The following is a 12,973-nucleotide window of genomic DNA, read 5'->3' as shown; positions in this document are numbered from 1 at the left end:
TGCGCACATGGACTTGCACTTGCCACAACATTATACTTTTACTTCTTATTCCGTTGTGAGTGAAGCAATTATTGCTCGCAACAGTATTAGAATACGTTTCTTTTAAATTGAAATAATTTTTAATAATTAAGTACGCGCGTTCGGCTGACGGAGGCGCGAAAACAAAAGACGGGCTACACTGTACCGTAAATGCAGATTCAATTGAGCTATTTGGTATAAAACAAATATGGTGGTTTGACAGTCAGTAGATTTATAACGTCGAAGTATGAATAAATTAACTTTCTTTTTTGTTTTTTGTTTTTAAGCCACGAGCTCCTTATTATATTATATTCTCTACGACTCAATAAAGTAACAAAACATTATTAGCATCAATCTTAATTACCCAACTGATGAAAGAGTACCTAAGCGTCAAATCTTTGTTTTAGTTGCCGAGAAAACGTAGTGGGTCGTACATGCGACCACTGCGTGGCTGGTCACTACGCGTTCCCCAACTGCGTGCCGTGCACTTGCCAGAGGGAGGGAACCACGGAGGATGTTTGCGATCAGAACACCGCGCAGTGTTACTGCAAGAAACATGTTACTGGCCAGGTGAGAGGAATTTCACGTTTCTCGATAACTAATGGATAAAAAACCTGTTAGAAATGCAACTGATGAGCTTTGGTGATCGCTGAAAATCAGCTTCTTCTTCTTCTTATCGTATGGTTAGTGGTCAACCTAGTGTCAAAGTTGTTTAAGCCGCCCGTAAGCCTTTGACGTGGCTTAACGACTGTTATCCTAATTGATAACAACTGGGACCGACTTTTTACGTGCCCTCCGAAGCACGGAGACGCTCAGTTCAAATACCACTATCCGGTCACCCATCGCGCCAAGGTTTGCTTAACCCACAAATCGTTTGCCGACCGGTGAGCGCAACTAGCTACGGGCGCTGTCAAACGCTTGCAGCAATGCAAGTGCCACAGCATTACGCTGAGCGCGATCACCATTGCTTTTGTTCAGCTGCGAAGTGCATCTACACATACCTACTTGTTTATCTTTTCGATTTTGTTTCTTTCTTTTCTTTTAATTTGTATGATGTTTAAGCGTGTTGGACAAATATAACATTTCTTTTTGTTCTTTTCTGTCCGTTCTGCGGATAGTTATTCAGAAATGGTTATTAAAAATCGCAGCTGAACATAACAGAATAAGGTTTAGGCTTTTTATTGTATGGTTGTATAATTTTAACTGCCATAAGTCCCTAATGGATCGCTAGCTTAGCATAGGAGCACTTCGTCTTCCGATCACAGGGACATATTTATGAAAATGTGGCAGGAACTCACTGATCGTTTACCAAACGATAATGCTGCCTATGAGTGTCTAGATTAAGAAGTTTTAATTATTATTTGTACACTGTCAATATTGGATATTTGAAATATTGGATTTTCTCTCCTCTCTATCCATCTATCGTATGGTTAGTGGTCAACCTAGTGTCAAAGTTGTTCAAGCTGCCCGAAAGGCCTTTGACATGGATTAACGACTGTTTTCTCAGTTGTTAGAGACGCACAGTTCAAATACCACTGCGGTCACCCATCTATAGAATGACCGCGCCAACGGTTGTTTAACCCAAACCCACAGATCGTTTACCGACCGGTGAGCACAACTGGCTGTGAGCGCCTTTTCTCTCCTGTAGTCTATATATACTCTCTTTTCTTAAAATCTATTGTTTTATATTAACAGTCTTGCGACGTGTGCCAAGAGGAATACTTCAATCTGCAAGGATCCAACCCTGAAGGATGTACCAAGTGCTACTGCTTCGGGAAGACCACGAGGTGTTCCAGTTCCTACCTGTCGTGGGTCTCGGTAAGTAATCACATGAGCTCTTATATAGAACCAGATTTTACCCGCGACTTCGTCCGCCACCTGAATTTTCCCATGAGAATGCGTCATTTTCCCGGGGTAAAAAGTAGCCTATGTGCTTTTTGGGGTATCAAAATATCTCCATACCAAATTTCATGCAAATTGATTCTGTAGTTTAGGCCTGATTGAGTAACATACAGAGCTACTTTCGCATTTATAATATTAGTATGGAGGTGGCCGGTCCGGCAACTTAACAAAGAGCCTTGGCATGCCTTTTCAAAATAAAGAAGATGTATCAAATAAGCTTCCATCAGCTGGACAAGCCTACGGATAACTGAAATTCTGAATTTTGTAACCTCTGCGAACCTTGCATACAAGGCTCCCTACTAAGTTCTTGGACTGTAGTTCTTGGCTATATGGTAGAACAGGCGTGATGTTATGTTATATGTTGGCACATCCCACCTGTGGTCGACGGTTCGAACCCGAGGTAACACACGAATGACGTAGAAGTTATGTTTGTATTAGAAATAATTAACACTTGCTCTAACGGAAACCTTGCTTGAATAAATTTGGTTTAATACATTTATTGAGGGCATGCAAAGTCTAGCCGGTACTTGGCCAGCGTGGTGTACTGAAGGCCTTACCCCTCCATAGTTAGCGAGAAGACCATTGCCCAGCAGTGGGGCAGTAATGGGTTAAAAAAAAAAAAAGAAAATGTATGTAACAATCTGACTGCCTCCGTAGCGTAGTGGTTTAGGTCGCCACGCCGATACCGCTGCAACGAGAGGTCGTGGTTTCGAGTCCCGCACGGAACAATTTTTTGTGCGATCCATAAATATTTTTTCCGGTCTGGTTGTGCTTTGTGTCCGTTGTTTGTATGTTTGTCAAAGTACTCGCGACACAAGAGCAATTCTTAGTGCGGGAGTTGTCTTTTTAAAAGAAAAAGAAAGAAAGAAAAGAAATTAATTTTACAGATGAATGGAATGAGCAATTGGTTCCTTGCGAATGTGGACGCCAACAAGACGCTGACCATCTCGCCGTGGACGTTACCACCAGTGACAGTGAACGATTCTGTCATCACAGTGGACCTCGTTGGAGATGAAGCTGAACAGAAGGTGGTCTACTTCGGAGCACCTGACTATTATCTAGGTAAAATGAATGAATGTGTCATTAAAAATAAATAAATTGGACAACTCACACAAGGTCATTTGATTCCAAACTGAACAGAGCTTGTGCTATTGTAATCAAATAGCTGATAAACATACTTATATCCTTCCAAATATATACTTATATAGATAAATTGACACCCAAGCTCAGAACAAATACTCGTGCTCATCATACAAAGATAGTTCCCGAGTGAGACTGCTCTAGTGAACAAAATACACTATTTCAGGCAAACGTTTGACGTCATACGGAGGATATTTGGCGTACTTCATCCTGTACACGGCGGCCGAAGACAGCCGCGCTATTGCCGCCGCTGACGTCATCATCGGAGGCAATGATGGGTCTGTACATCAATATTATATTCACTGCAAAATATATACTTCACGACCTGAAAGGACTTCCTTTTCCTTAATCTATACTGATATTATAAAATGTAGAGTTTGTTTGTTTGTGTGAACGCGCTAATATCAGGAACTGCTGGTGCGAATTGAAAAAATCTTTAACTGTTGGATAGCCTGTTTATTGAGGAAGGCTATAGGCTATATAACATTACGCTACAAACATTAGGAGCGTAGTAGCAGCGAAAAATTATCAAAAAAACGGGGAAGATTATTACTCATTCTCGCTTAGTGACGCAAGCGAAGTTGCCCTGGTCAGCTAGTTTCTATACATAACTATTTACTTAACAAATTTTGTTATTTCTCAGGTACATAGTCCACAACAGCATCGAACAGCCCGCGGCGAAGGTGTCCTGGTCTCACGCGGTCAGGCTGACGGAGGACGAGTTCACCAAGCTGGACGGAAGCCCCGTGACCCGCGAACAGTTCATGAACACCCTGGTCAACGTGCAGAGCATCTACATCAGAGCCACTTATGAAGACAAGTCTATTCAGACCAGGTACGAGACTCCAGCTATTTGCTTCCTTGGTTTGAAAAACAGACACCTACAGACTATCACATATCTCAGTAGACAACTATTTGAATGCCACTGTGCTGTACTCATAGGAAGACTTGCATTGCCGTGCCGGTAATGGGCTCTAGACCTTAAACGACTGGATGTTTTTGAAATCCCCCTTTAAGTCACCAAAATCTCTTTGGTCTATCACAATAAAAGTCAACATTTCATCACAAGAGTCATATCTCGCATCACATATGTGCTTTAAAGACTAGAAAATCCACCAACCAGTCGAATTGGCCAGCTCGAACAATCGAATAAATGTTTTCTTTCCAGTTTGATCGCAGTAACCCTGGACATTGGCGTGGATGACTTTGACGCAGAAGACGCATACCTCCGCCGCGCCAGCTCGGTGGAGGAGTGCTCATGTCCCAAGGCTTACAGGGGCATGTCGTGCGAGCAGTGCGCTGAAGGTTACTATAGGCTGAGCTCCGGCTTCTGTGTGCCCTGCCAGTGTAACGGTCACTCCAAGACTTGTGATGTTAATACTGGAGTCTGTTTGGTGAGTGGCCCTTGGTTTATATTAAACTAGCTGACCCGCGCAGCTCCGCTCACGCTTTTTTTTTATCCCTATAAAATCCTTTTCACAGTTACCAGGAGATCATGACTACTTGGTGTTGTTGTTTCCATTCTCTGTTCTTCCACCAGGTGCAAACACGGTCTAGCGGGATTAAAAGTATCCTTTGTCCATCTCCCTGATCTAAGCTACCCCTCCACTAATTATTATCAATCCAATCTGTTCAGCCTTTTTTGAGTTATAAATGTTGTAGCAAACATTGTATTCAACGGATTTGGCTGTTGTTTTTTAACCAGCCTGTCCTCAACACTCCTAGGAAAAATGACAAAACCCTTATAAACATTTGTTATAAATATTGTGATGTTGATTTCAACTTGATTGTTCATAGGAGTGCACGGACAACACGATGGGTGACCACTGCGAGTCGTGCATCTCCGGTTACCATGGCGACGCGACTGTTGGGACACCACGCGATTGTCTTATTTGCGCCTGCCCCATGCCATATGCCTCTAACAAGTATGTATTTTAATATAATATAACTGTTCTATATAATATGTACTTTTAGTAATGCCTAATATGTTATTTAGTTAGTCTTCGTTGTGGGGAAGTTCAAAATAATATAAATACTTCACACTTTATTTTAATACCTACATAAATAATAGTGGTAAAATTATACGTATTCATACTACAAACTAAACGTGTACGGGGAGACGACTGCCACATTAAGTTATGCCCATGCCTTAGGTATAGGTATAATTTTCCGAAATGTAATCTTTCACCCTGTTTAATTTAATCCAAATCGGTACAGTGGTTATGGCGTAAAATAAAAGAAAATAACACACTTTCAGACGTTACTAGTATATTAGTTTGATGGCCACTCTACTTCATGCTCTACATTAAAATATCTTCTTACTCCATAGCTTTGCCATCGGCTGTGACCTGAGTGAGAACGGATCCCTGATCTCGTGTCAGTGCAAGCCTGGCTACGGTGGCGCTCGCTGCGAGTTCTGCGCCGCCGGCTACTATGGCGTACCAGAAGAGATTGGTGAGTCCCACTACACATTTAGACCATACTAGGCCGCCCGCAACGTCGTCCGCGTGGAAACCCATCCCGTGTAAATCCCCTCGGGAACTCCGGGATAAAAAATAGCCTATGTATTATTCTGGGTCTTCAACTACCTACATACCAAATTTCATTGTAATCGATTCAGTGAAAAGCGTGAAAGAGTAAAAAACGTCCATACATACATACATGCATACTCACAAACTTTCGCATTTATAATATTAGTAGGATTTCTGGCATCTTGACATTCTCCAAACGAGAACCTTCAGAACAGCTAAAAGAACAACGTTGCTCCTGATATACGAGTATATGCGTTATAACACCATATCAAATCAAAATCGAATTATTTATTCACATAGGTCAAATGCTGACATTTATGATAGTCAATGATACAGAGAGCGAATTTATCAAAGTTGATCCACGATTATAACCGACAATCTACCCTGATCTTTTTCTTCTTGGTCTTAACCTTATCCCACGTTGAATTGACCAATCGTCATCTCGATCTTGGTCGGAAAAAGAAATACATTCTTGCTGTCATCCCGTTAATCACCACTATGGAAAAACAGTATTTTTCTTCAATCACTCGCATAACGAGGAGATATGTTGTATTTTCCTTACCGAGCGCGGGCACCCTCTTAACAAAGAGACTAGGTATACTCGGGCCATTTCAAACGTGCGAACTACTTCATGTCATTTTATCGGAGTCTCTCGCTCACACTTACACATTGTCGCATTCCTACGATTTTTTTGATTATGACGTAGCTTTCGCACATTTGTAACGTCCTGATTATAGTTGACACCTTCAAACGTACAATAACCGCAATGACCTTGTACAGGTGACTACTGCAAGCCATGCAACTGTTCCGGCAACATCAACCCTGAGGACCCAGGCTCCTGCGACAGCATCTCCGGCGACTGCCTCAAGTGTGTCAACAATACCGCCGGCGCCGCCTGCAATCTATGCGCGCCTGGCTTCTACGGCGACGCTGTGTTCTCCAAGAACTGTACTGGTAAGTTACTTCGTCTCATTTGAATAATTGTTTGGAAAATATGCAAAAGGTCATTAACACCACGAAACAAACATTGTACCTAATTACCAGCTAATTATACCTAAATACAGATAATTGTACCTAATAGGAATGAAATTATGTATCATAATTTTCGGTTCAAACTGCGTCAGGAATTTTGTGGGACATCTACTAAATAACTGTGTTATAAAGATATTTGATAAATAAATAAATCAATATACTTAAACGTGCCCATGCCATGGTTTATCTCCTTCAACATAATATGTTATTCAACAAAAAACAAAATTGTTGTATTTTGTATGACTTAGGACCCATAATATTATTATGGGTCCTAAGTCATACAAAATACAACAATTTGTATTATTATTCATTCCCGAATTATTATCAATTTATTTTATTAACTAATTTCCGCCGCCTGGGCGTAATCAACTTGAGTAAAGTTCGTTCACCGGCGTCTCGAGTCATATGAATGCTACAACAATAAAGCCTCTTTTATAGCGCCTTTGCTATTGGGCGGACGGCGCACGCGACATTGTTGCACCGTTTGATTTACTTTGTTCTATCCCGCCAGTGCCTCCCGGACCTGTGGCCTTGACACACTTACCGGTGCATGCCGCGCGCTAAAAACTAATAAATTAAGTTAACCTTTACGTTACAAGGGCGCTTATTTATCGTTGTTATTTGAGTTTTTAGTGTAATTAAATAGTAATAGTAGCCTACTGTTTTGTGTATTATAGACATTTCAATGATAAGTGTTTACCTACTGCGATACCCACCCGCCATAGTGTTATTGATGGTTTATCATTATTAGGCAGTGAGAGTTTGTGTTGTTTCCGCGGTGCCTAATACCCATCATATAGGTATATTATGTTCCCTGGATTCGACGGGAGATTTGTTATCAGCAAGGGTGCGCGCTCAGAACTTTGTATCCGTCAAGCTGGCGATCACATTCAACACGAACAAATGTAAACATTGTGCATCGGTTTCCAAGATAAGTGCTCGTAGTGATAAGTGATTAGTGTTGATTAATAAGTAACAATATCTTAGTGGTAAGTAGGCAGGTAATGCATTCGCTGCACGAGATGTGAGTGACGTCACAGGATCGAGACGCGCCGGCGCCGATCTCGCGGGTAGCCGCGGGCCTTGCGACGTTGATGCTCCAACGTACTTTGGTACGCGTATTTGTAGTCTGTTTTAATTACATTGTACTTTATTATTTAGTATGTGTATGTAACATTTAGTTTTTTTTTATGACCCAACTAGGTATGTTATTTTTCTGTTCGTCACAAGACTAAGGATATGTAGCTCTACCCACACGTTGAAGAAAATAAGTCATGGTAGCGGCTCGTTGTATAAAAACACAAATTTATCGGGATATCCTCTATCCTACTTACCTACTCGTCAAATTACAACTGAATCTACGCAAAACAATGCGATACAATTCTACAGTGTTTTGCTACTGTGGTCAGTAAGTTAATTATTATTGGAAGCTCTCACATCCATTCCTTTTTGAAAGCCTTCATTTGAATGTCTTCAATAGAGGTGCTTTACATTATTTCCTATCTGAGACTGGGGCACTGGCTCCTTGTAAGACACATACACACGCATCATCGCATGCGCGTGGTGTTGCATTTGTCGTTCACGAAAGGTAAAGAAAGTCGCCACTGACCAGTAAGTAGTACCTAGTCTAATTCACATGCTCTCTTAAATCTCTGGAATTTTCGATGGGTAGGTAGGTATTCCTGATTTACATATTATTCGTAATTTGCACTCATGAACAGATCACACCAAGAAGTTTACAACAGTAGAAAATTTAATCGCTGGGAGCACCTATTCTCTACGATAAGTTAAGATTAGAAAAATAATTTTGGTCAATGGTACTAACTGAATATCTTCTTTACCCACAGCGTGTAGTTGCGATGAGTTCGGCATGGACCACTGCGACCCGACGACGGGCACCTGCGTGTGTCGGCCGGGGGTGATCGGGCCGCGCTGTGACCAATGCGCGCCGGACCACTGGGGGCTCGCGAGCGGACAGGGCTGCACGCCGTGCGACTGCGGCATCGCTTCCGACTCCTCTCAGTGTGACCTTGCTACTGGACAGTGCAAGTAAGTATCCTATGTGGAACTGCATAGAGCTTTCTTGATGTTGATTGAATTTATGCAGTTACTTTTAGAAGAAGAGATAGGGTAAGAAAGAACGCATGTATAAATATTACTCGTTCTGAATAGTCTACGCAGTCTTTGAAGCTCCTGAGAACACACCCGCGCACGCGCAATCGCACACATACGCTCACACATGCAGACTATGTTTGTAAATAGAGCTTTAGCTGAATGTCTTTTAAATTCAGTAATATTTATGTATTGGAATCGACCTGTCTAGCAACAGTATCGTAAACGCTCAAAAGGCTCTGTGATATTTGAAAACCGAGACTGTAAAAGGAAATAATTACTAATGTTTTCTTTAATTTGTTACTCATAGGTGCGCGAAGGGCGTGAGTGGTAAACACTGTGACCAGTGCGCCGCCGGTTTCTGGAACTACACTAAGGAAGGATGTGATCGTGAGTATTATTATCATAACGTAGCCGAAATGAGGATGTCAATTATAGTTGTCAGCTTTGGCAAGGTTCTTTATAATGCCCATAATCGTGAATTTTTCATTATAGATTACTAGCTAACTCGCGCTGCTTCGTGCTTTTGCGTCTCAAAAAAAGAGAAAATAGGTCATAATTTTCCCCGTTTTTGAAACATTTACTGGTGCTCTGGTCCTATTGGTCGTAGCGTGATGTTATATATCCTACTAGCTGACCCGCGCAACTTCGCTTGCGTCACATAAGAGAGAATGGGTCAGAATTTTCATCGTTTTTGTAACACTTTTTACTGTTACTCTGCTCCTATTGGTCGTAGCGTGATGATATAAAATATGTTGTTTTTTCACGAAAAATATTCTCAAAATTATTTATATGTCTTAATATAACGAAGTCGCGCTAAGGCATATCCGCCATTAAAACAGTTGCCATGACAACGGAATTTTGTTATTTCAATGTCATTATAATATTGACTATTCGCGACTTAGTTCGCCACTTGAATTTTCCCGGGAAATGCGTCATTTTCCCGGGGCAAAAAGTAGCCTATGTCCTTTCTCGGGTATCAAAATATCTCCATACCAAATTTCTTGCAAATTGGTTCAGTAGTTTAGGCGTGATTGAGTAGCAGACAGACAGACAGACAGACAGACAGACAGACAGAGTTACTTTCGCATTTATAATATTATAGTATGGATAACCTTCCTTAATAAATAGGCTATCCAACAGTAAAAGATTTTTTCAATAGTTCCTGAGATTATCGCGTTCAAACAAACAAACTACAAATTTATAATATTAGTATAGATTATTTATTAATCAACACAATATGTTTTCAGACTGTAACTGCAACACGGGCTACTCGCTCGGTTTCACGTGCAACGCCACGGGGCAGTGCGAGTGCTTGCCCGGCGTCATCGGAGAGAAGTGCGACAGGTGCCCGGAGAGGTAACGTGTTGCAATATTTTATCTATAGTACTTACCTACAAAAAATCACGCATTCTCCAGTTAGGGGTAGGCAGAGTGCAAAGAACGCCACTTGATACGATACTTTCAAACATATACTTGTGTTTTTTAAAATTGAACAGGGTAAAAAATCATCTAAGAGGGGGCTCACATTAATCCATCGGCCCCAAAAAAATCTATTGGTGACTAGTGGTTGAAAATAATGTTAAAAATAAGAAATTGAGGTTTTCTTTATATGAACATTTGTGCCAAAACGTTAAATTTCTAATTACTGTTTCGTAAACAAAACTGCATTGACAGACAGGTACCTACAGTTTCGGGGGGCAATTAAATTGATGATATGAAAGGGGACGGGTATAATCAAGTGACCAAAATATCGATTGCTAGTTCTAAACTTGAAGCCTCAACTACTGCACTGAACACATTTTCATTATAACAGTACTACACGCACCATGCACTATCATTGAAATACAAAACTTGTTAAAACTAATTTCATTGTTGTATCATCAGATGGGTGTTGATTCCGGACGAGGGTTGCTTGGAGTGCGACTCTTGCACTGATGCGCTGCTCTTCACCATGGAGGACATGACTGAGCTGCTCGCCAACGAAACCAAGGACTTCAAGGTCTGTACCTACTTTGTTCATAACATACTACTGTTAATTACCTGATCTTAACTGACACTTGCGGTGCACTTTGCTGATGAGTAGGGAAAAACTTGCGCATACGCCACGGCCGTATAAGATTAGTCCAATGAAAATCGCGGTCAATCCCCCTTGCCCGCGAATCCGACTCGCACTTGCCCGGTTTTTGCTATTTTACGTCCTTGCAGCGCCTTACTTCTGACACCTAGTTATTCACTTAAAATAGAATATGGATACCACACAATCACTATTGTTAATGTTGATGTCTATATAAAAAATAATATTTATTATAATTAAGTAATATGTTATGTGTAAAATAATAGGATTTTAAGGATTTGCATGTCATTTATGACAAAACATAGAGGGCTACTTACATGTAAGATCATTATACAAAATACCTATGTTTGACAAACAAACACATTTGATTTGATTCTTATTATGTTATTGCACAGGACAAAGCGGACTCATTCTTCACGACCCAGCGCCTAAACTACATAGCGAATCAGACGCAGACCTTGCGCCCGAAGGTCGCTGAGCTGAAGAACGTCGACGTGGAGAACGTCACCACCGCTGTCAAGAGTCTGGAGAACACCGCCAAGAACCTCTTGAGATCTGTAAGTATATTAATTATATCTATCTATCTAATCAGCCCGTATTCACCCACTGTTGAGTCTAGGCCTCCCCCTCAGCACACCACTTTATACGGTCCTCCGCTTGTCTCATCCATTTCGGCCCTACACATTTAACAATGTCGTCTGACCATCTAGTTGCAGGGCTTCCTTGAGACCTTCGCCCATTCCATGGCCGCCATTCAGTGATTGCTTTGGTCCACCTGTATAGTAATAATATACAGTAGCTGTATTCTCTACCACTATCGACTACCGACAACCGGCTAACTATCGATAAATTTTGTATGAAAATCAGATCAGCGCCTCTAACGGGCGTTGTAGGAACTATTTTGACAGTACATTTTAAATGTCATGTTATATGTAAGCTAAAGCTAAACCTTACTTTATACCATCATACTATTGTGCGTGAAACCCAAACAGTTTAGAAAAAATCGTGTCATATCATGTTTTAGTCTGCATTCTTGGATGTACCTATTTTTTTATTTTTTACTAGCTTTTACCCGCGACTTCGTCTGCCACCTTAATTTTCCTATTAGAATGCGTCATTTTCCCGGGGTAAGAAGTAGTATCGGGTATCAAAATATCTCCATACCAAATTTCATGCAAATTGGTTCAGTAGTTTAGGCGTGATTGAGTAACAGACAGACAGACAGAGTTACTTTCGCATTTATAATATTAGTATGGATTACTACAATAAACTCCATAATTTCAGGCTGAATTCGCAGCTACGGACAGTGACAAGCAGATCACCCGCGCAGCAGAACTGGCGGCAGAAGCCGAGAAGATCCTGGGCTCAGTGCGGGAGAAGGCTCAGGAGGCCAAGGATGTGGTCGCTCACGTGTCAGAGCTGGCTACGGGCTTGGAACTCAGTCAGCAACCGAAGGTCGACAGCGCACTGGCCGAGGCTAGGCAGATTAAGAGCGATATTGCAGGTAAATAACTAGTTGATAGATTTTTTCTTGGTGGTAATCTTGTGATGCGAGGTCCTTTATAAAACACGATCAAAGTTCCAGTAGGTTTTTACAAAAAGAAGCGGAATTTTCTTCGCTTTTCGATTTTTTCTTTGGGTGAGCAAGCTGCTTGCGTGGGCGCAATGGTAAGGGTACCTTTCCCTTACCTCGCTACTAGTGCTGTCAATACGATTAGTTATATAAAATGTACCTGTGTTCTATCCTTTTTATAACATTCTCGTGACAGGCTTATTCGCTCGCAAAACAAATTGTATTCACTTTTTCATTCGCTATGGTGTTGAATTATAAAAAGGAAAGTAGTCTATGTTAGACCCCTGGTTTTCAGCTATCTGCGTGTTAGATTTAATCAAAATCATTTTGAGTACTTTAGCTGTGATAACATTACAGATAGACAAACAGGCAAAATAAGCATAAAATAAGTATGGATTAGTACCTAACTGAAGCGCCTACTCATAATTATAGCATGAATAATCACAAACATCTTACTTATTACAGAGAAGGATTTGTCGCCGAAGCTCGTGCAAGCAGAGAGTTCGTTCTCGAACGCCAGCAACCAGATCGAACGTATGAACGTGTTCGTGGAGCCTGTCAACCAACAGGTGCAGGTATGTAGCAACT

The 12,973-nt window shown here is 41.2% G+C and overlaps 1 protein-coding gene across 2 annotated transcripts in view; it reads left to right on the top strand.

The window, feature by feature from the left end:
* Positions 1-12,973, top strand: part of LanA (laminin subunit alpha) — a 58,277-nt gene that overhangs the window by 30,748 nt on the left and 14,556 nt on the right. For both annotated transcript variants that reach the window (XM_076135021.1, XM_076135022.1), the window contains 16 exons: positions 426-588; positions 1,714-1,836; positions 2,808-2,982; positions 3,227-3,338; positions 3,704-3,895; positions 4,229-4,454; positions 4,858-4,985; positions 5,390-5,514; positions 6,372-6,545; positions 8,471-8,672; positions 9,046-9,125; positions 9,986-10,094; positions 10,623-10,737; positions 11,208-11,369; positions 12,097-12,316; positions 12,851-12,960. In XM_076135021.1, coding sequence (XP_075991136.1) covers positions 426-588; positions 1,714-1,836; positions 2,808-2,982; positions 3,227-3,338; positions 3,704-3,895; positions 4,229-4,454; positions 4,858-4,985; positions 5,390-5,514; positions 6,372-6,545; positions 8,471-8,672; positions 9,046-9,125; positions 9,986-10,094; positions 10,623-10,737; positions 11,208-11,369; positions 12,097-12,316; positions 12,851-12,960 — 2,416 coding nt within the window. The remainder of the gene's footprint in view (positions 1-425; positions 589-1,713; positions 1,837-2,807; positions 2,983-3,226; positions 3,339-3,703; positions 3,896-4,228; positions 4,455-4,857; positions 4,986-5,389; positions 5,515-6,371; positions 6,546-8,470; positions 8,673-9,045; positions 9,126-9,985; positions 10,095-10,622; positions 10,738-11,207; positions 11,370-12,096; positions 12,317-12,850; positions 12,961-12,973) is intronic.

The sequence above is a fragment of the Anticarsia gemmatalis genome, chromosome Z (assembly GCF_050436995.1).
Source record: "Anticarsia gemmatalis isolate Benzon Research Colony breed Stoneville strain chromosome Z, ilAntGemm2 primary, whole genome shotgun sequence".
NCBI lineage: Eukaryota > Metazoa > Arthropoda > Insecta > Lepidoptera > Erebidae > Anticarsia > Anticarsia gemmatalis.
Note: the sequence above shows the minus strand (reverse complement) of the source record. Positions and strands in the feature narration are given on the sequence as shown.